The sequence below is a fragment of the Pseudorca crassidens genome, chromosome 4 (genome assembly GCF_039906515.1).
Source record: "Pseudorca crassidens isolate mPseCra1 chromosome 4, mPseCra1.hap1, whole genome shotgun sequence".
NCBI lineage: Eukaryota > Metazoa > Chordata > Mammalia > Artiodactyla > Delphinidae > Pseudorca > Pseudorca crassidens.
Genome location: NC_090299.1, coordinates 37,746,392 through 37,769,711, shown reverse-complemented (window position 1 = coordinate 37,769,711; position 23,320 = coordinate 37,746,392). Strand labels below are relative to the sequence as shown.

Sequence of the window (23,320 nt, the reverse complement as noted above, 5' to 3'; positions counted from 1 at the left end):
GAAGATTGTGTTTCAAGAAAGAGGGTGTGGTCAACCACATCAAATGCTGCTGAGATGTTGTACCAGGGGAAGGCAGAGAATTGGCAGTTGTTTGTCAAGGTAGAGGTTGTTGATGACCTTCACAAAGGCAATCTCCATGGAGTGGTAGAAATGATCTAATCAGAGTGTGGGTGAGGAAAGACTAGAAGATGAGCAGACAACATTCATGAAGGAGTTTCACTCTAAAAGGGAGCCAACATGAGGAGCAGAGGGATGAGGACCAAGAGAGACAATATTTAGATGTGTTTATATGGGAATGATTGAGTAGAGAGGGAACAAATCCTTCACTGGGGTAGGGATGCACAATGACACTGATAGACCTTACATCACTGGGGCAGTTTCATCCAATGCAGGTAGGTGGGTGAATTTGGTGGTGGGGGATGAAGTAATCCTTACCTCCTCCTCTGTGAACTGATGATTTCATTAACACTGATAACTACAAGTGTTAAAGACGAAATGAGATGAAATCATTTACAGAAGAGCCATGCTCTTTCTTAGTACTATACTAAAGGCATCACACTGAGTCTCCCCCAAGGATGAAAATTCTCTAGAGGTGGACCCAAGGATCTCATATTTGTATGTGCTATTGGGAAATCTGATGCGCAACCAGACTGGAGAACCACTAAATAATGCTAGCATTATTTTTATGGATATCATTAATATCATCCTAGTATCAAATGTCCAGTTTAACTGAAGTAGGTCAGTGGACAAATTGTCTGGGGATAGGAATTGAGGTATTGATTCCTAATCAAGCCCTTTATTTCTCATTGTCTACAGATTATAGAATGTATTGTTTTGTCCAACATCCAAGAACTCTCCAAATCTGGCCACAGCAACCCCCTCCTGCCTCTCCTCCCTCAACAATCTCTTCACAAACTTACCTTACACTAGCCTCTGCGGCAACAGGGGTTTATCCTATGTGGCCTCAAGGCGGGAACTGAGACCCAGAGGTGGAGCTACACGAAGAATATTTGGGCATGTTGTAGAAATCTTTTTTTTTTTTTTACAGACAAGCTGCTACCACCCATGAGATGGAAGGTCCAAAAGGGAGAAGCAGCATTCCTGGGTTTAAAAGCCAGGGCCACACTTTAGTGAGCAGGTTGCTGGGACTACAGAGAGATGGCTAGGGCAGAGGAGAAGACACAGAGCTGCTGGAATGGATCACAGAGAGGGGGAAATACCCTGCTTCTCCCCTTCCCCGCCCTCTAGATGGACATCTGGCCTCTCATTGGCCAATCCTCCCAGGAAGCCAGAAGCAAGGGAGCCTGGGAAAGGTAGTTCCCCCTGAAACAGAGTCAGGCAGAGAAAGAAGGGAGCTGAGCACAAACAGGCAAATGGTGGGCACAGTTCTGAGTTATACAATCTCATATTTTCTATATCTTTACTTATAGAAGTCACAGATGGTCACTAATTGACTTGTGTGATTTATTTGCTGTCTGTGTTCCTCACTAGGCTCTAAAGCCCATGATGGGGAGGACGGAGATGACTCCCATATTCCTGGGGTAGACCCAGTGTCTAGCACTCACTAAATACATGATGAGTGGAACCCAAGTGAAAGCGTCTGTGAGGAGGGTCCAGGTCTTCCTGCCACTCCCTCCAACCATTGTGCCGCTTTCCTCGCAGGGCTGACACAGTAGTTCCTCAGAGGACTGAGGGGAAGGGCCCTGAACATGGAGCAGTGCCGTGGGGTGCAGGGTATTCGCATCCTGCTTTGAGCTTTCACCAATAACAGAAATTAGTGCCTTCAGACTTATCTTTATTGAATCCTGAGGCTGTGACCTTCGGCATCAGAATAAGGGAGGTTACTCTAGATTGGAATTTTTGTTTTAAGTCTCTGCTAAATCACATTTTTTCACCATGATAAGGTCCAGTTAAATTAATCTTTTGAAAGACTAATTTGAAATCATATTTATTTTTTAATAATTAATACATTCATGTGACTTAACTTTCAAAAGGACCAATTAAAGTCAAAAGTTTCGTGTTTGTTTCTGTCTTCTGTCTCCTCCTTGGAGACAATCAGTGTTACCAGCTTTTTGTGTATCTTTTCCAAGATTTGTGCCTATCTCTACACACACACACAAACACACATTTTATCACATAAGTTGTTGCATAGTCTACATAAAGTTCTGTATCTTATTCTTTGCACTTAACAATACATCTTTGAGATTTTTCCATATCAAAATATAGAATGCTACCTCTATTTTAATGTCTGCATAATATGCCACATTATATATGTATCATAATTTATTTAAATAGCCCCTTATTAATGGACATTTGGGTTGTTTCAATCATTTGCTGTTATAGAAGATGTTGCAATGAGCAGGCTTTATACCATCTGAATTGAGCTGCAAAATTCACTAAGTTTGGGGTTCTCCAAGAAGTTGTAGGAAAGGGAAAAAAATTTAATGAACAGCTTGAGATAAATCAAAAATAGTAGAAAGAACTTTGGCCCGGAAGTTAAGAGAGCTAACTCCTACAAGTAATAACGAAGTTCCCTTTCAAGCCCTAGCTTCTTACAATTTCTAAAACAGTTTAATACTGTTAAATCATTGAGTCTTTAGGGAAAAAGTATCCTGTGAGAGGCTGTTTCCCCAGCTACTTGATTCATTAGTTGTATGACCTAAAACAAGTGACTAATTTATGTGTCCTAGTTAACTTATCTATAGAGCAGAGATAAGAATAGTACCTACTTCATAGGGTCCTTTTGAGCAGTAAATGAGCTACTCATGTAAAATGCTTAGAAGGGGGTCTGTCATATAGCAAAAGTTCAATCAGTGTGAGCTATTAAGATCATTTTGCAGATGAGGCAAGGAAAGCACAGAGCAATGAAGTGCGAAGTCCCCTAGGTCATAAAAGAGACAGCTGGTGCAGGAACCCAGGTCCCCAGGCCTCCAAATAAGTTATGCTTCTCAACTGTGAGGTCTAAGGAATATGTTATATATTCATATAAAACAGTGGTAGTGGTCCTAACAAGGAGCAATGAATAGTAAGACTTGCCAAAGGAATTTGGCTGACCTCGTTTGAGGGGATTAGCTCAGCCTCATGCTTCATGCTATAGTTCATCAAATTGCAGGTGCCATTAGGTATAAGAAGCATTGTTACATGAACTGCAGAGAGAGAGAGAGAGAGAAAGAAAGAAAGAAAGAGAAAAAGAGAGAGAGGAAGAGAGGGAGGGAGGGAAGGAAGGAAGGAAGGAAGAAGGGAGGGAGGGAGGGAGAAAAACTATGCCAGCTGAAGTCATAGGATGCTGTAGGTGTGCTAATTAACAAGCTATTGCTCCCGGCTCCCAAAGTACCCTTCTGTGCTCTGCTCTGTGATGCAGGGGCTGAGACCTGCAAGCCTCACCTGCCCTTTGCCACAGGGGCACTAGAAGAGGGGGGACTTGCTCCCTTTAGTTTGCCTGAATTTCCTGCCAGCCCCAGCAGTGACCTTAACCAGTTCCCTGTGTTAATTCTCTCTGTGAAACTAACTAGAGTAGTTTTCATTTCCCTGCCTGACATCTGACTCATGGATTGTAAGACGCATTTTGACTTTGTAGTGTTAAATGAAGGTCTTAGAACCAATGAGATAAAATATTGCAACAGGGAGACTCATAGAATATCAGGGCTCTCAGTGCCTTCGGAGGTGACCTAATCAACCGTGGTAATGAACCCAGAGGAAGGAAGTTCCTTGCTCAGGGTCATATGGCCAAAGGTGGCAATGGGGGTGGGGGGGGTCTGGATCCTGTTCTGGGGATACACAGGCCAGTGGCAGCCTCATCAAACCCCTCCTTTTCTTCCAGGAAATTCACTTTGCTGGTCAACAATGGGTTTGCAATTTCCGCCCTGTTGCTGATGGCTTGTTCTCTCCAAGCAGGAGCCTTTGAAATGCTCATCCTGGGACGCTTCATCATGGGCGTGGATGGAGGTGAGCCTTCACCGTGGCAGGAGAGGGGGCAGTAACACATTCCTGGGGCGTGTTTCAAAATGTGAGGGGTACTTGTGGCTGTCACATGCATCCCTACTGATATTGAATTGGCAGAGACCAAGAACACAAGAACCCTGCATAAAGTGGGGCAGTCCCATGGGATGGACCACCCACCCACGACGCTCCTCTAATGGAGAAGCACTGACTGGGACGGACCCAAACCAACTCCAAAGACCTGCATGGTCTTCGGCACATCACGCATTCTATTTATCATCTTCACCATAAAATTCATATTCCAAGTTGTCTGTGGTTTCCAGGGAGTTTTTATGAGGATTATGTTTCCTGTCTGGGCCTCTGACTCATTCATTCTTTTTTTTTTTTTAACGATGTTTTTTTATTTGTACCATTTTTAAAGTCTTTATTGAATTTGTTACAATATTGCTTCTGTTTTATGTTTTGGTTTCTCGGCCTTGAGGCATGTGGGATTTTAGCTCCCCTACCAGGGATCGAACCCACACCCCTGCATTGAAAGATGCAGTCTTAACCACTGGACCGCCAAGGAAGTCCCTCATTCATTCTTTCATTTATTCACCAAGCAGCATTTACGGAGTACATGCTGTGCCTTGTGGTCTACACTGGGGACACAGTGGTGAACAGGACCCCCCAGTCCCTACACCTGGAGCTTACGTTCTAGTGGGTGGACAGATATGTAATTAGATATATGAGGTAGATAATGGTAAGCCCTAGGAGGAAAAGAAGCAGCACAGGAAGATAGCAAGGGCTATTTTAAATAGGACTCAGGGAAGGCTGCTCGGAGGAGGAAACAAAGGAGCAGAGACGGGAATGAACCAAGGGCAAGAAACAAATGAATATTGTGGGAATTGTGTACCTGGCGGAGAGAAGAGGACAGTGTCCCTGAAGTGGAAGCATGCTTGGCAAGTTCAAAGAAGAGTCAGGAGGCCAGTGTGGTGGAGCCTGGTGAGCCAGGGGGGGAGTGGATGCAGATGAGTTGAAGAGGGGCCAGTCAGATCCCACAGGACCTTGTAGGTCACAGTGAGGACTGCGGATTTGTGCTGAGTGTGATGGGGAGCCGGGGTAGGGTTGAGAGAAATGTGACAAGAGTTGGTTTATGATTCAATAAGATTCCTCCCACTTCTGTGTAGAGAGAAGGTAGGGGGAGGGCAGGAGTGGGGTGGGAAGGCCATCCGCCCCGGGGATGATAGCTATGAGTAGGACAGGATGGCGGTGGTGGAAGGGGTGAGACATGGCCTGATTCTGGCCATGGCCTGTGAGAGTAGGAGACTCAAAATACATTGTCAAAACCAACAAGCCAACCCTGCTTTCTTTCTAAATACACAAATCCGTAGAATGTTACTGTCAGCCCTTTGTGGAAAGATCACAAGCTTTAGGATTAGAAACCCCTGGGACTGGATCCCACCTCTGCTATTTGCCAATTACTGACTTTTGATAAGTTACTGAATGGTTCTGAGCCTCAGTTTCCTCATCTGTAAAATAACAATAGCTACCTTGGAGGGCTGTTAAAAGGCTGACATGAAGACGTGTGTGTGTGTGTGTGTGTGTACATACACTGCCTAATGCTGCTGGAACCCTGTATGAAGTTGTTAAGGGCTAGTTCCCTTCCTTCTCCATCTTTTATAAGCTGAGGGCACCAGGCGTTGTGAGTGACGGGAATGACAAGGGAGAGCATGAGAGTAAGAGGCCGTATAGGAGGTCAGGGAGGAAGAGACTTCATTTATTTTCATTGCTTTGCTGGCAGGAAATAATTCAGGATTTTGTAATACCTCAAACTCTCACTATTCAAGTAGAAGGGAGAAGCCTGTAGAAAGAACATTAACTGGAGAGAATACTGGCTGGTGTTCATGTAGAATTTTCTAATTGACCAATCATGTTCATGAACTTCATCACCTTTGATCTCCCACTAACGCTGAAAGGCTGCTATATATATTTTTTTCAACGGCCATGGTTTATTCACCACGATGGACCAAAAGCTGGGCATAGAACAAGCCTCGATAAGTTTGAAAAGATTGAAATCTTTTATTGAAATCATATAAATATATTCTCTGACCACAGTGTAATTGAATTAGAAATCACGAACAATATCTACGAACCCCCCCTAAATTTGGAAAATAATAAAAACACACCTCTAAGTATTACATGAGTCAAAGAGGAAGTTACAAGGGAAATTACAAATATTTTATGCTCTAGAGCCCGGGAGCCACAGCTACTGAGCCCGCGTGCTGCAACTATTGAAGCCCGAGCACCTAGAGCCCATGCTGTGCAACAAGAGAGGCCACCGCAGTGAGAAGCCCGTGCGCCGCAACGGGGAGTGGCCCCCGCTCGCCCCAGCTAGAGAGAGCCCGCGTGTAGCGGCGAGGACCCAACGCAGCCAAAAATAAAAATAAATTAAAAATTAAAAAATATATTTTAACGGAATGATAATGAAAATACAGCATATCAAAATTTGTTGGATGCAGTTAGAGGAAAAGCTATGAATTTTCATGCTTATATTAGAAAAGAACAGGATTTGTTAAACTACGTCCCTTGGGACAAATTTGGCCTGTAAACAGTTTTTTTATGGCCTGTGAGCCAGAGGGTTGCATGCTAAGTGAATTAAGTCAGACAGAGAAAGACAAATACTGTATTTTTTCACTTATACATGGAATCTAGCAAAAAACAAGCAAATGAACAAACATAGCAAAACAGAAATAGACTCATAGATATAGAGAAAAATGGGTGGCTGTCAAAGGGGAAGGGGGTGGGGCATTGGGCAAAATAGATGACAGAGATTAAGAGGTACAAACTTCCAGTTATAAAATAAATAAATCATGGGATGGAATGTAAAGCATAGAGGGTATAGTCAGTGCTATTGCAATAACTTTGTATAACGACAGATCATAAATAGACTTAGTGGTGATCATTTTGTAATGTATAAAAATACTGAATCACTACATTGTACACCTGAAGCTAATATAATATTATAAGCCACCTGTACTTCAGTGAAACGCTGTTTTGTTGTCATTTTACATATGAGGGCCCTGAGGCTCAGAAACACGAGACAGTAAAGTGGTTAAGGGTGAGGGCTATGGATCAAGCCGGCCTGGGTTCTGACACTTACCAAGGTTAACTTCATCAGTTAGGTTTTGCTGCATTAAAAAACAAAACAAAAACATAATGGCTTAAGGCAATAATCCTTTTGCTGAGCTTACAGTTCTGAGGGTTGGTGGGGCAGTTCTAACCAGGGCCAGCCCTGCTGGGCTCTGCTGGGCTCTCTCTCCCGTGGCTGAGGTTGGCTGCGGGCCAGTCAGCGGCTGAATGACCTTGGATGTTCTCAGGCTCATGTTTGGTTGCCAGCAGGTGAGCTGGTCTTGGGATCCCGAGGGCTGGCTCATCTCTGTTCCACGTGGTCTCTCACCCCCAGATGGGGTGACCCAGCTTCTTCCATGGGGTTTTCAGGGTTCCAATGAGCAGCAAGAGGAACAAGTCCCAGTGTGCAAGCGCTTATCAAGTCTGCTTGGACACATCTGCCAGAGTCCCACTGGCCAAGGTGAGTCCCATGACCGGATGCAGAGTCAGGGTCAGAGGCATCTAACCACCCAAAGATGTGGACTCAGGGAGCATGGACAAAGTGGAGACCACACAGCAGCAGTCTGCCTCCCTGTCTCAGCCCCTTTCTCTCATCTGGGGAAGGGGAATACTCCTAAGCTTCCCTTGTTAGGGAATGTAAAACTTAATGGTATGCTGTGTGTGCAAAACAAGTACATTCCAGCCCCCATTACCTTCCCCCAACACCAATAATGGTATCGTTGCCATTATTGTTGTTGTTATCAATTTATTCTTAGTTAATACGATGCAGATCCAGGATTTGGACCGATGGTCGGGTTTCAAAGACCCTGCCTGCTCAGGAGAAAGGGTGGCGAGATGGGAGCATCTAAAAGTCCTTTTCTAATGGAGGCCACTGAAGTCTCTCTTTCTGGCAGCTTTGTATTTTACCCATTTAGCCTCTTTCCTGCTGCTTTGCTTGTCTAGCTATTCTGGGGGAGGTGACACTTACTAGTTACACATAACTGGTTGCTCTCTGAATTTCCTTAATTAAAAATAAGCTGAGTATCTTTTCCAACCACAATGCTATGAGACTAGATATCAGTTACAGGAAAAAAACTGTAAAAAATACAAACACATGGAGGCTAAACAATATGCTAGTAAATAACCAAGAGATCACTGCAGAAATCAAAGAGGAAATCAAAATATACCTAGAAACAAATGACAATGAAAACACCATGGCCCAAAACCTATGGGATGCAGCAAAAGCAGTTCCAAGAGGGAGGTTTACAGCAACACAATCCTACCTCAAGAAACAAGAAAAATCTCAGATGAACAACCTAACCTTACACCTAAAGCAATTAGAGAAAGAAGAACAAAAAAACCCCAAAGTTAGCAGAAGGAAAGAAATCATAAAGATCAGATCAGAAATAAATGAAAAAGAAATGAAGGAAATGATAGCAAAGATCAGTAAAACTAAAAGCTGGTTCTTTGAGAAGATAAACAAAATTGATAAACCATTAGCCAGACTCATCAAGAAAAAAAGGAAGAAGACTCAAATCAACAGAATTAGAAATGAAAAAGGAGAAGTAACAACTAACAATGCAGAAATACAAAGGATCATGGGAGATTACTACAAGCAACTATATGCCAATAAAATAGAAAACCTTGAAGAAATGGACAAATTCTGAGAAAAGCAAAACGTTCTGAGACTGAACCAGGAAAAAATAGAAAATATAAACAGACGAATCACAAGCACTGAAACTGAAACTGTGACTAAAAATCTTCCAACAAACAAAAACGCAGGCGCAGATGGCTTCACAGGTGAATTCTATCAAACATTTAGAGAATAGCTAAAACCCATCCTTCTCAAACTCTTCCAAAATATAGCAGAGGGAGGAACACTCCCAAACTCATTCTATGAGGCCACCATCACCTTGATACCAAAACCAGAAAAAGATGTCAAAAAAAAGAAAATTACAGGCCAATATCACTGATGAACATAGATGTAAAAATCCTCAACAAAATACTAGCAAACAGAGGCCAGCAGCACATTAAAAGGGTCATACACCATGATCAAGTGGGGTTTATCCCAGGAATGCAAGGATTCTTTAAAATATGCAAATCAGTCAAGATGATACACCATATTAACAAATTGAAGGAGAAAAACCATATGATCATTTCCATAGACGCAGACAAAACTTTCGACAAGATTCAACACCGATTTATTATAAAAACTCTCCAGAAAGTAGGCATAGAGGGAACTTACCTCAACATAATAAAGGCCATATATGACAATCCCAGAGCCAACATCATTCTCAATGGTGAAAAACCGAAACCATTTCCTCTAAGATCAGGGACAAGACAAGGTTACCTACTCTCACCAGTATTATTTAACATAGTTTTGGAAGTTTTAGCCACAGCAATCAAAGAAGAAAAAGAAATAAAAGGAATCCAAATTGGAAAAGAAGAAATAAAACTGTCACTGTTTTCAGATGACCTGATACTATACATAGAGAATCCTAAAGATGCTACCAGAAAACTACTAGAGCTAATCAATGAATTTGGTAAAGTAGCAGGATACAAAATTAATGCACAGAAATCTCTTGCATTCCTATACATTAACGACAAAAAATCTGAAAGAGAAATTAAAGAAACACTCCCATTTACCATTGCAATGAAAAGAATAAAATACCTAGGAGTAAACCTACCTAAGGAGACAAAAGACGTGTATGCAGAAAACTATAAACCACTGATAAAAGCAATTAAACATGATACGAACAGATGGAGAAATATACCACGTTCTTGGATTGGAAGAATCAACACTGTGAAAATGACTATCCTACCCAAAGCAATCTACAGATTCAGTGCAATCCCTGTCAAACTACCAATGGTATTTATCACAGAACTAGAACAAAAAATTTCACAATTTGTATGGAAACACAAAAGACCCTGAGTAGCCAAAATGATCTTGAGAAAGAAAAATGGACCTGGAGGAATCAGGCTCCCTGAATTCAGACCATACTACAAACCTACAGTAATCAAGACAGTATGGTACTGGCACAAAAACAGAAATATAGATCAATGGAACAGGACAGAAAGCCCAGAGATAAACCCATGCACATATGGTCATCTAATTTATGACAAAGGAGGCAAGAATATACAGTGGAGAAAAGACAGCATCTTCAAAAAGTGGTGCTGGGAAAACTGGACAGCTACATGTAAAAGAGTGAAATTAGAACAATCCCTAACACCATACACAAAAATAAACTCATAATGGATTAAAGACCTAAATGTAAGGCCAGAAACTATAAAACTCTTAGAGGAAAGCATAGGCAGAACACTCTATGACATAAATCACAGCAAGATCCTTTTTGACCCACTTCCTAGAGAAATGGAAATAAAAAATAAACAAATGGGACCTAATGAAACTTAAAAGCTTTTGCACAGTAAAAGAAACCATAAACAAGACAAAAAGACAACCCTCAGAATAGGAGAAAATATTTGCAAAGGAAGCAACTGACAAAGGATTTATCTCCAAAATTTACAAGCAGCTCATGCAGCTCAATATCAAAAAAAAAACAAACAACCCAATCCAAAAATGGGCAGAAGACCTAAATAGACATTTCTCCAAAGAAGATACACAGATTGCCAGCAAACACATGAAAGGATGCTCAATATCACTAATCATTAGAGAAATGCAAATCAAAACTACAATGAGGTATCACCTCACACCAGTCAGAATGGCCATCATCAAAAAATCTACAAAGAATAAATGCTGGAGAGGGTGTGGAGAAAAGGGAACCTCTTGCACTGTTGGTGGGAATGTGAATTGGTACAGCCACTATGGAGAACAGTATGTAGGTTCCTCCAAAAACTAAAAATAGAACTACCATATGACCCAGCAATCCCACTACTGGGCATACACCCTGAGAAAACCATAATTCAAAAAGAGTCATGTACCACAATGCTCATTGTAGCACTGTTTACAATAGCCAGGACATGGAAGCAACCTAAGTGTCCATTGACAGATGAATGGATAAAGAAGATGTGGCACATATATACAATGGAATATTACTCAGCCATAAAAAGAAACAATTGAGTTATTTGTAGTGAGGTGGATGGACCTAGAGACGGTCATACAGAGTGAAGTAAGTTGGAAAGAGAAAAACAAATACCGTATGCTAACACATATATATGGAATCTAAAAAAAAGAGTTCTGAAGAACCTAGGGGTAGGACAGGAATAAAGACGCAGACATAGAGAATGGACTTGAGGACACGGGGATGGCGAAGGGTAGGCTGAGACGAAGTGAGAGAGGGGCATTGACATATATACACTACCAAATGTAAAATAGATAGTGGGAAGCAGCCGCATAGCACAGGGAGATCAGCTTGGAGCTTTGTGACCACGTAGAGGGGTGGGATAAGGAGGGTGGGAGGGAGACGCAAGAGGGAGGGGATATGGGGATATATGTATATGTATAGCTGATTCACTTTGTCATACAGCAGCAACTAACACAACAATGTATAGCAATTATACCTCAATAAAGATGTCAAAAAAAATAAGCTGATTCAAAGAGAGATGCCATTTTTACAAAACCGCATATTCAAGACAAACGTCTTTTAGACCATTTGTCCTATGAGCTTTTCAAAAAGAAACAAAAAAAAAGTAAAATCAAAAAAAAAAAAGTAAAATCAACAGGTGGGGATAAAATGCACTCCTGATTTCTGGAATGTGGCCTCTTGGAGTTGAGCCAAGATGTGGAAGCTTTGTGTCACCTATTCTCACCAAACCCTCTCAAAGCAGAGAGACAGATGTGAGGGCATTTAAGGTGAGGCAACTGGTCAGAAAGAAAGAAAATTGCTGGTTATGAGGTGAATTGCTGCCCTTCTTGAAATAAGTAATTTAAAACCAAATGAGAAGCCTGGAGGATTTTCAGGTGGTTGTGCTGCTCAAACCAGGTTCTTGGGGGGAATACTTGGAACCATTGCAGAAAACATCGGACTGAAGTGTCCTATTTCTAAAAGGCTTGGAGCAAAAATAAACACACTATTTTTACATTGAAACAAACATGATGAAGCATGGCGTTGGAGGGCAAATCCTTGCTGATTGTAAAGTCAAGGTAAAAGAGTGCAGAGGTGTTTTGTGTTTGTGGATGATTGTGTTGGACAGGCTCCTGCCACAGCGTTCCCAGAGCTGTCCACACTCCCAGGGGTGCAAGCCCACATCTCCTGCATTAGCACCTCTGCAGTGGACAAGCCCAAGTCTGCTGCATTAAGAACTCTCCAGTGACAAGTTCATATCTGCTGCATTAAGTGCTCTCTAGTGGACAAGTTCAAGCAGCAGCGTTTAGAGAATCATATGGCATGGACATGAAATCAGGGTCAAGGACTTGACTTCAAGTTCTGGCTCTACCACTGACTTGCCAGGTGACCTTGGGGCCATCAGTTCCCCTCTCTGGGCCTCAGTGATGTAATCTAGAAAATAGGGAGAATGAACTCTGGTAGCTGAGGTTTCCACCAGCTCTAAAAATCTGCTCTGGCTCCTTTTTGTTCTCCCCTTAGAGCTACTACCATGAATGTCCTCTTTAGGCTTCCAGACCTCACATGCCACATGTAGCTCTATCGTCTACTAATTAAACAACACCACAGTATAGGAGACTGAGAAATAAAGGCATAGGGCAGAAACACTGGCCCTCCTGGCTGGTGGGGTCAGCCCATGTATATCATGTGTGGACTTACCCAGCTACCTCTGCCGCAAGCTCCCAGCAATGGTGTGCACCACTCTGACAAGCAAATGATTTATTATTTATCATTATTCTGCCTACTGCTCCCAAAGGTGTTCACATCTTATTCCCTGGAACCCATGAATATGTTAGCTTACATGGCAAAAGGGACTTTGCAGATGTGATTAAATTCAGGACCTTGAGATGAATAGGTTATCCTGGATTCTCCAGGCAGGTCCAGTGTAATCACAGGAGTCCTTGTAAGTGAAAGACGGAGGAGGGGAGCCAGAGTCAGGGAAGGAGGCGAGATGATGAAAGCAGAGACTGGAGTGATGCAGTTGCTGGCACTGAGGATGGAAGGGGCCATGAGCCAAGGAGTGTAGGTGTCACTAGAAGGTGGAAAAGGCAAGAAAACGGACTATTCCCTAGAGCCTCCAGAAAGACCACAGCCCTGCCAACATGTTGATTTTAGCCCATGTTGGACCCATGAGTCCCATTTTGGACTCATGCCCTGCAGAACTGTCTGAAAATAAATGTAAGTCACTAAGTTCATGGCAATTTGCTATGGCAGCAATAGGAAACCAGCAAAAACACTAATAATATTATTAATTTATTATTATGACTTGAGTCAGATTTTAACATGACAAAGAGAGGGTAAGGTGCTCAGAAGAAATGGATTCTAGTCCTAGCCTTTCTACTGACTAGCCCGGTGGCCTGAGAAAAGCCTCTTTTGCACATAAAGTAGAGATAATGACATCTACCTAACAATATCCAGGTACTAAACAGGTGTGTGTGTCTGTGTCTGTGTGTGTGTCTGTGTTTGTGTCTGTGTGTTTGTGTGTCTGTGTGTCTCTATGTATGACTGTCTCTGTGTGTCTCTGTGTCCGTGTGTGTGTGTTTCCCTTCAAAAGCACAACTCTCTTGGACTCAGAGCTCTACCTGCATTTGCATGTGAGGAGATGGAGCCTCAGGGGGTACCTTGCCAAGGTCTCACAGTTCAGATGTGTCTGGGCCAAGGTGGGAGCCAGGTGTGCCTGACTCCACACTTTTCCTAAATTGCTCGACTTAGAGGAACCGGAGGGATAATGTGGGTCAGGACTTTTCTCTTTCTGTTTTTCCTGTGCAATGATTACATTATTTATATTTAAATGGACTCATTTTTTTTAAGTTAAATAAATAGATTTGAGAAGGAAATAAAACACATCCTGGCCTGTAAGCCAGGCCCTAAATGGTCTCCCCCCCCCGCTGCCCCGTTCCCTCTCTGAACCACCACCATGTGGCCTCAGGGACCACCCTATGTGAAACTGCAACTCTCCCCACCCCGGGCATCCCTGTCCTCCCTCCCCGCTTGATGTTTCCCTAGAGCTCTTATCACCATCTAGCAGGCAGCACACTCTTCATGCTTATGCTCAGCCTCCCTCCAGTACCTCCCTCCCCAAGATGCAACTACACGACAGCAAGGCTTTTCTACCTGTTTCATTCATTGCCATTGCCTTGGCTTCTAACAATGACGACCTCTCAGTATACACTCACTCAGTAAATATTTGTTGAATGGAGAACAAACCATTTCTTTGCCATATATATATATATTATATATATATATATATATATAGAGAGAGAGAGAGAGAGAGAGAGAGAGAGAGAAGGAGGGAGGGAGGGAGGGAGGGAGAGAGAGTTCTGCTTTTAGAATAAAATGGTTAGAAAAAGCATCTGTTTAAAGGTATCAGACAGCTACCGAGGCATGGGGGGACTTATAGGACCACAATCTGGGAAAGGAGTGAAACCCAGAGAGGTAAGCCCTGCATTTGGGACAACTTTTCCTCTAGAGGTATCTCCCAATTCCAGAATGATGGCTGAGAATCTGAGATGCTTAGTAGACCTTTCAACAGATTCATGGGGCTGAGGAGGAGGAATTGGAGTTGAACTCCTGACAGGTAGGAAGGTCGCTAGTCACCACAGGGCTACACCATAGGAGCAAGAGTGAATCATAAATAGACCAGATCTTCAAATCACTTCAGTCACCAACGGATTTGTGGTAAGCTGGGATTGCTCATGCCTCTAGCCTCTCACCCTGCCAGATGCATACATCCAGAACCTCAAATTATTTTTGCAGTTTTCGTATACACTCTGATATTCAATCCAAAGTAGCCAGACATACAAGGAGAAAACCAAGAGAAATAACATCAAAAATAAACTGATAGTGATTCTGAAAATAGCAGTATTAGACACAGCCATTAAAATAATTATGCTTAATATGTTCAGATAATCAAGAGATAACGTCAAGAATTTTGGCATAGAAATGGTAGCTGTGTTTTGACTTACCAAATCGAAATTCTGGGACTAAAAAATACAAAAACTGAAAAATGCAAAAAATGCAAGAACTTAATGAATGGTTTTACCAGCAGATAGCATGCACCCAAAGCAAGAATCAGGGAACTAAAGCATCAAAGATCAGAAGAAAGCATCCAGGTTGAAGCATGAAAACACAGAAAAGAGGGTAAGAAATGTCTGGGAAATTGTAAAGATGTCTAACATACATTAATTGGAAAATCAGAAAGAGAGTAGACAGAGGATGGAGAAAAAACAATTTTTTGAAGATAATGGCCAACTTTTTTTCTTTTTCCTGATGAAAAGCCACAAGTCCAAGAAACACTATGGATCCCTAGTAGGATAAAAACAAAGAAAACCACAACTTTGCACAGCTTAGTAAAACTTCTGACAACCAAGGGCAAACAGAAAGTTATTCTGAAAAACAATCAGGATAAAAAGATATGTTACCTTCAAATAAATAAGAATAAAATGGAAAGCTGGCTTTTCAACAAAAACAATGGAAGACAAAAAAACAGCAAAATGATATTTTCAAAGAGCCGAAAGAAAATAACTGCCAACCTAGAATTCTCCAACCAGTGAAAATATCTTTCAAAAATAAAGGTGAAATGAAAACACCTTTTCAGTCAAACAAAAGCTAATAAAATTTATCCCTAGCACACTTGCACGAAAGAAACTAATTACGGAAATATAAGTAGAAAATCCTCATATGTTTGGAAATTAAGATGTAAGTGAGGTGTATTTCTCAGTAACCAGGGGACAAAAAAGAAATCACAATGGAAATTTTAAAGTAGTTTGAATTAAATGATTATGAAAATACCACATAAGGCATATCAAATTTTGTCAGATACAGCTAAAGCCGTGTTTAGAGTAAAATTTATAACCTCAAATGCATATAGTCTAAAACATGAAAGGCTGAAAATCAATGATCTAATATTCCATCTCAAAGAAGTTAGAAAAAGAATTTTCATTAGAGAACATCAGCAAAGACAAGTGAGTTCTAGAAAAGATTAATAAAATTGATAAACCCCTTGCAAGACTGTTTATAAAAAGAGAGAAAAGGAATTGATAACTAATGCTATTGGGTTGGCCAAAAAGTTCGTTTGTGTTTTTCCATAAGATCAGAATGGATAGATCCTGAAGCATTAAAAACATAAGAATATATCATGAACATGTTTATAAAATATATTTGAAAACTTTAGATAAATGTACAAATGCCAAGAAAGAAAAAACTTACCAATACTGACTTAAGAAAAAATAGAATTTCTGTATAGTCCTATTCTATTAAATAAGTTGAACATGTAATTTAAAACCTTTTAACAAAGGAAATGCAAGGCCCATATGGCTTCTATAAGAAAGAATAACACTAACACCATACAATCATTTCCAGAGGGGACACTCCCCAACTCATTTTATAAAATGAATGTATCCTTGATTGTATATCCTAGTAGGAGCTTTACAAGAAAGGAAAATTACAGGCCAATATCATTACAAAACAATGATTTTTGCAGTCATATATGTATACATTTTCGGTTATCCATACATGTGCACCAAAAGACTTGTACAAGAATATTTATGGGGCACTATTAGTATTTTTAAACTTTATTTTATTGAAGCGTAGTTGATTTCCAGTGTTATATTAGTTTCCAGTGTACAGCAAAGCAACTCAGTTATGCATATATCTAATAGTTTGTATCTGCTAATCCCAAACTACCAATCCATCCCTCCCCAACCCTGCTTTGGCAACCACAAGTTTGTTCTAAAGAGATTGTCTATGAGTCAATTTCTGTTTGATAAACAAGTTCATTTGTGTCATATCTTAGATTCCATAAGTAAGTGATATCATTTGGTATTTGTCTTTCTCTTTCTGACTTCACTTAGTATGATAATCTCTAGTTGCATCCATGTTGCTGCAAATGGCATTATTTTGTTCTTTTTTATGGCTGAGTAATATTCCACTGTATATATGTACCACATCTTCTTTATCCATTCATCTGTCGATGGACATTTAGGTTGCTTCCATGTCTTGGCTGTTGTAAATAGGGTCACTATTAGTGTTAACCCCAAACTGTCCATCAATAGTAGGGTGGATAAATTGTGGAATACTTACACGTTGGAATACTACACAGCAATGAAAACAGACAGATTAGAGTTACATGCTACAACACTGATGCATTTCACAAACATAATATCAGCAAAAGAGGCAAGAAATAAAAGAAGTACATATTCTCTGATTCCATATGCTAATCTTTGGTGATTGCAGTTAGGCTGGTGGTGATCTTTGGGAAGGAGGGGAAGGATAGTGATTCTGAGGGAGCACGGCATGGGGGCTTTCTGGGGTGTTGGTCTTGTAAGTTGATTCTTTTTTTTTTTTTTTGCGGTACGCGGGCCTCTCACTGTTGTGGCCTCTCCCGTTGCGGAGCACAGCCTCCGGACGTGCAGGCTCAGCAGCCATGGCTCATGGGCCCAGCCGCTCTGCAGCATGTGGAATCTTCCTGGACCGGGGCACGAACCCGTGTCCCCTGCATCAGCAGGAGGACTCTCAACCACTGGGCTACCAGGGAAGCCCGTAAGTTGATTCTTGACCCGGGTGGAGGTTACACAGGTGTATACATTTTGTGATGATTCATCAAACTGCACACATATTATTTGTGCAATTTAAAAATGTGTGTCATACTTTAATCTTCAAATTTAAGTTTATATTCAGTGAAACGCTTAGTTTTGGACTGGACTCAAATTTTTCTGCAACCCCATAGAAAAATGCAATTATCCAGTTGTCCCTAGAGTATTTCCTGCAACATCTTTGAGTGCCCTTAGACAATATTTTCCCTCAATCCCTTCTGCTTTGTATGGGCTAAAATGCTACTTCTGGAACTGGACTCTAGGAGGAATCTGGAAGTTAGGCTAGCTCTGTGTGAGGGAGCCTATCCCCAGTTGCTCCTTTCATTGCATCAGGCCACGTACCCTGAGGAAGCGGAAGACTGTAAAGTGGTTCTGGAAGTTGTGAACTGCTCGGTAGATTGGAACTGTTGTTGATGTTTTAGATGAGAGGCACTCTGCCCTCTGTGCACTTGGAGTCTGCAGCCCCTGTAGGACTGGCCTTTGAGGCCTGTTCCCATAGACCACAATTATAACCGCACCAGCCTGCCGGTCTGCAACTCCCAACCACTGGCGACCCCAGCAACCTCACCTTTACCGCAGCCTTGGTTAAATAAAAAACGGTAGAGTGAAAGTGCCTTGGGGACCCAATAGACTTTGATCAAGCACGTGTGCACGGTCTGGTGCTGTTCTCCGAAGGAAATTTTCTGTGGCTGGAAGTGGGGAAACAGACAATATACAAGTACAAGTGACCCTTGAACAACGCGGTGGTTAGCGGTGCCGACCCTCAGTGCAGTCGAAAATTCACGCGCAACTTTACAGTCGACCCTCCATACATGTGGTTCTGCATCTGCGAATTCAACATCGGATTGTGTGGCACTGTCGTACGTATTTAGTGAAAAAAAATGTGAGTATAAGTGGACCTGCATTGTTCAAAGCCATGCTGTTCAAGGGTCCCCTGTAAATACCGAACGAGATACTTTCAAAAAGCACTGAGTGCCATGAGGAACATAAGACAGGATGGAGAGATAAGGAGTGACGGGGAGGGATTGATTTCGACGGGTGAAGGCCTCCATGAGGAGGTAGGGCAGTTTCCTATGGCTGCTGTCACCAAAAACCACAACTGGGGGGGCTGAAAACAACAGAAATTATGCTCTCAGGGTTCTGGAGGCCAGAAGTCCCAAATCAAGGTATCTGCAGGGTTGGTCCCTTCTGGAGGCTCTGAAGGAGAATCTGTTTCATGCCTCTCCTGGCTTCTGGTGCTGCCGGGAAGCCTTGGCATTCCCTGGCTTGTGGCAGCATCACTCCAATTTCTGTCTCCATCTTCACGCGCCCCTCTTCCCTCTGTGTCTCCCTGTGTCTTATCATCTTATAAGGACACCAGTCATTGGGTTTAGGGCCCACTCTAATCCAGTGTGACCTCACCTTAACCTGATTCCATCTGCAAAGGACCCGTTGGGTCACATTCGTTCCCGTTAGCGGGAGGTAGTGAGGCTGAGCTGAGACGGGAAGGACAGTGGGGCGTCAGCCTGTGGAGCTGCGAGAACAGAGGACTCGGGATAAACAGAACGACAAAGGCTGATATCCCACGATCAGAATGAGCCTGGAGTGTCTGGTAAATCGTAAGGCTGGGGCACCTGGGGGGGAAGAATGGCAGGATACAGGGTCACAGGTCAAGAGGGGCCACTCAGGTGTGTGGGATGCTTGGTGCAGCAACACGAGCCCAGGGTAATCAACCATCCTCATTTGCCCAGAACTCAGGGGCTTCCCGGGACACAGAATTTTCAGTGCTAATGCCAGGATGGTCCCTGGCAAACTGGGATGAGTTGGTCCTCCTACAGCCAGCTACTTCCTCATGGCTCACCACTGGTTTAGCCAGCAGCATCTCATTTTTGCCCGAAATTTCACAATGGGCAAGGAAGAAGAGTCTCCATTAATTGACAGTGTCCTGTGTGCCTTTCACTCTGCTAAGCGTTCTCCAGGGATTCAGTCTGCGCAGGCGCCCTGTGAAGGAGGCGTTCTTCCTGTGCCAACCGTATGCCACGTCCATTACCACGACCATGCCTCCTCTTTCCTACCAGCCGTATCATTTCCTTAATAGCTTTTCGTGAGATGATGATGATAATTATCCCCAGAGGGTAGGGGGAGTGTCAGGGTGAGGACCTAACAGTTTTCCAAGTGTCCATCAAGTGACCAAAAGTGAGCCAGGTGCTTTATATGTAGTAATTTTATTCCCACCGCAACAGGAATAGACAGCAATTATGACCCTTCTTTCATAGATGGGTAGGCGGAGGCTAGGAGAAGCTAACTAACTTGATCAAGGTCACCTAGTGAGGAAAGCAGGGCTGTGGGACTTGAATCCTGCACCTTCCTCTCTATTCCACTGCCCCCTAAGCAACAAGGTGCCACATTGATCCGTGGCCACTTGATTTTTCCATGAGGCCAGATGCTCTCAATATGTGTGTTTGGGATAGAAATTCAGATAGCATCTGGTTTGTGTTGCAGCTTTGGAGATAATTCCTGTCTCTTTGCACCTTAAGCGTGTTTCCCTTGTGTGCTGAACCAGAAAAAGTTATCCTGGGCTGAGATGCAATGAATGAGATGCTCAGCTTATAAATTGGGCAGCACGTTCCCTTCACTATTTCTTTTTAGGAAGGGCTTCCCTGAATGCTAGAAACTGGGGTGAATCCAGCTTAAGATGAAACACATCGATTGGTGCCTAAAGTGTGTCGGGAACGGTACTCTAACCTCTAGGCATCAGGAGGCCAGGGCAGGAAAGAAATTTTTGATTGCCCAAACAATCTGGTGAAAAATTAGAAGACAATAGTAGTTAGTGCTAGTAATGCTGACTTGTACGCTGAGTGAAACGCTGAGCAAATCTCAATTAACTCTCACAGCAATCTATGAAGTCAGACTCAGTTCTCATCCCCAACTTGTAGATAGAGAAACTGAGGCTGAGAGAGGCTAACTCTCTCAGCCCAAGTCCTCAACTTTTGTAAGTTGCAGGGATTTGACCCAGGAAGCAGTGTGACTCAGAGTGTAATAAGCAAGCCACGAATCTGCCTGGGATAAGTGCATTTGTAGACCTTCATGGGTCTATAAAGGGTCTTAAGAATAACCCTGCCCCGAAATGAGTAGAAAACAAAGTTTCTTGAACCTGACAAGGCCTCATGATATTTTTACTAACAGAACCTCTATGAGTGCAGAGTATTATGTTTTATGAGACATATTTATAACTATTACTTTTTAAATAGAAATATCAGTCATAAGCCTTTGAACACATAAATTTATCTCAAAGGTTATGAGACCCTATGTGAGTGACGTCGTCTATAAAATGCTGTACAATGGGTTTAACAGTATCTGTCATAACTGAGTTCCATGATTTACCTAAGGAGGTGCCGTTAGCTGGCGGGAAAGTTCGAGTTCTAGAATCAGAGACCTGATCTACTGGGCAAATAATCTCTTGGAGCATTTTTGGATGTCCCTTGGTGATTTGGGAAAGTTACTCAACCTCTCTGTGCCTCAGTTTTCTCATATTTAGAATGGGGATAATGATAGTACATTTACTTCAGAGGGTTGTTATTTAAAATAGATAAGTTAATATATGTAAAGAGAGAAGGAAGATCCCTGCTACTTGGTAGGCACTATGTGCCTTGGTTATTATTATCACCACCGTCACCATCACCACCAGCATCACTGCCATCAACTACCACCATTTCCCCTCCTGTGAAATCCGCCTCCCAGCCATACTCTATGGAGTAAATAATAAAGTGCATGTTAAAATGTTGACAATTGGTGCAGAGTGCTGGGAATGGTGGTGTGGCTACAGCACTATTTTTGTCAAGCACAGAACAGAGGGAGGTGCTATGACCAGAGTCTTCCTTGAAGAAGACAGCTCTCTCACTGCTGCCATGCTTCCTTCACAGGCATCGCCCTCAGTGTGCTCCCCATGTACCTGAGCGAGATCTCACCCAAGGAGATCCGCGGCTCTCTGGGGCAGGTGACCGCCATCTTCATCTGCATTGGCGTGTTCACGGGGCAGCTGCTGGGCCTTCCTGAGCTGCTGGGAAACGTAAGTGTGGCTCCCCAGCCAACCACGTCCGTTCTCACTTCATGTCACCATCTCTGCTCCCCATGTCCCTTGCCAGACGAAGGGTAGTCAGAGGTGAGCCCTTCCTCCAAAAGCTTGTCCCTATGTCCTAGAATTCTTGGGCATTCAAGCCTTTTGCTTATTATTGGACAAGAGTTGTTGTTGAGTTTCTTTGATTGGGTTTGATTTTTTTTTTAGAAAATAAAAAATATACAAAAAATTCAAACCTTACAGAATGTTCGAATCCACCCAGCCAATAGCTATTGTTAACAGCTCAATAATTTTCATTTAGGCTTTTTTCTTTGCTTATCTAAACTTATATGTACGTAGTTTTATTTTGTTTTTTAATGGAATCATGCCATATACATTGTTCTGTTACTTGCCGTCTTCATTTAATATATTTTGGGCATCTTTCCAAGATGTTTGGCTTCACTCTACCTCACTCTTGAGCCTTTCTTTCCCACATTAATATGTAATCGCACAGTCTTCTGTTGTTGGCTTTCTGTTTTGGAAACAGGAAGGCCTGACTTTAAATCCCAGTACAGGCATGTACTTGCTGTGTGGCCTTGGCAAGGAGGAACACCTCACCCACGTAAAATCAGTTTTAAAAATTGCTGCCTTTTCAATAAAATCACTCATTTCATTGAAACATTCAGATATACACACAAATATACATATAACTATATACGTTTTAACATCCTCATGTCTGTTCTTTATATCTTCTCTCTTGACTTAATTTGATTTTGCTTTCTCTCTCTCTCTCTCTTTTTTTTTTTTTTTCTGTTTTTTTGTTTTTTTGACCACACTGCAGGGCTTGTGGGATCTCATTTCCCCGACCAGGGATTGAACCCAGGCCACGGAAGTGAAAGCGCTGAATCCTAACCACTAGGTCACCAGGGAACCCCCTGCTCTCTCCCTTTTTAAATAACATGTCCAAAGGGTTGCCTCTAATTTTGCTATTTGAAAGACTAAACTCTGTTATCCATTTTATTGCTTTCCAATTTTAATTTCTGCCTTTTCATTATTATTCATACATTTTTTTCCTTGAACATAGATTTGCCAGCATTCCCAAAATTTTAGTGTGCCACTTTCTCAATGTTATTTTTCTAAATAATTTGTCATTTTGATTCCATATTGGGAACAATTAATTAGAATAATGTTTTCAATTCCCAAACAGATGTGACTTTGTTCTTGTCACTCACTGCCAGTTTATTTCGTTGTGTAAAGAGAAAGTAATCCATAAATTCCTCCCTTGGGGAACACGTTAAGGTTACTCTGGCCAGTTTGCAGTCCCCTTTTAGAAGTATCCCATGTTTGCTCAAGGACGGTAGCTTTTTCTTGGCACATTGTAACACAGAGAATTGGTAATACAAAATGACTATGATGTCATCACAACAATTATTGTTAATCTACAAAATGCTAAGGAAAAATTTCACACGAGATTAAAAAGAGGTGAGAAAATGTGATTCTATCATAGACAAATGAACTCCAAAGGGCAGGGCACACAGCAGCCCAGTTGCAGCTGCAGCATCGAGTCACGGGCATGCGGGTTCTGGTGCCAGACTGCCTGG

At 42.2% G+C, this 23,320-nt stretch overlaps 1 protein-coding gene across 1 annotated transcript in view; it reads left to right on the top strand.

The window, feature by feature from the left end:
- The window catches only part of SLC2A9 (solute carrier family 2 member 9), a 179,467-nt gene that overhangs the window by 31,488 nt on the left and 124,659 nt on the right, over positions 1–23,320 (top strand). Inside the window, exons 4-5 of the mRNA XM_067735514.1 lie at positions 3,821–3,945; positions 21,586–21,731. Of these exons, the coding sequence (XP_067591615.1) occupies positions 3,821–3,945; positions 21,586–21,731 (271 nt within the window). The remainder of the gene's footprint in view (positions 1–3,820; positions 3,946–21,585; positions 21,732–23,320) is intronic.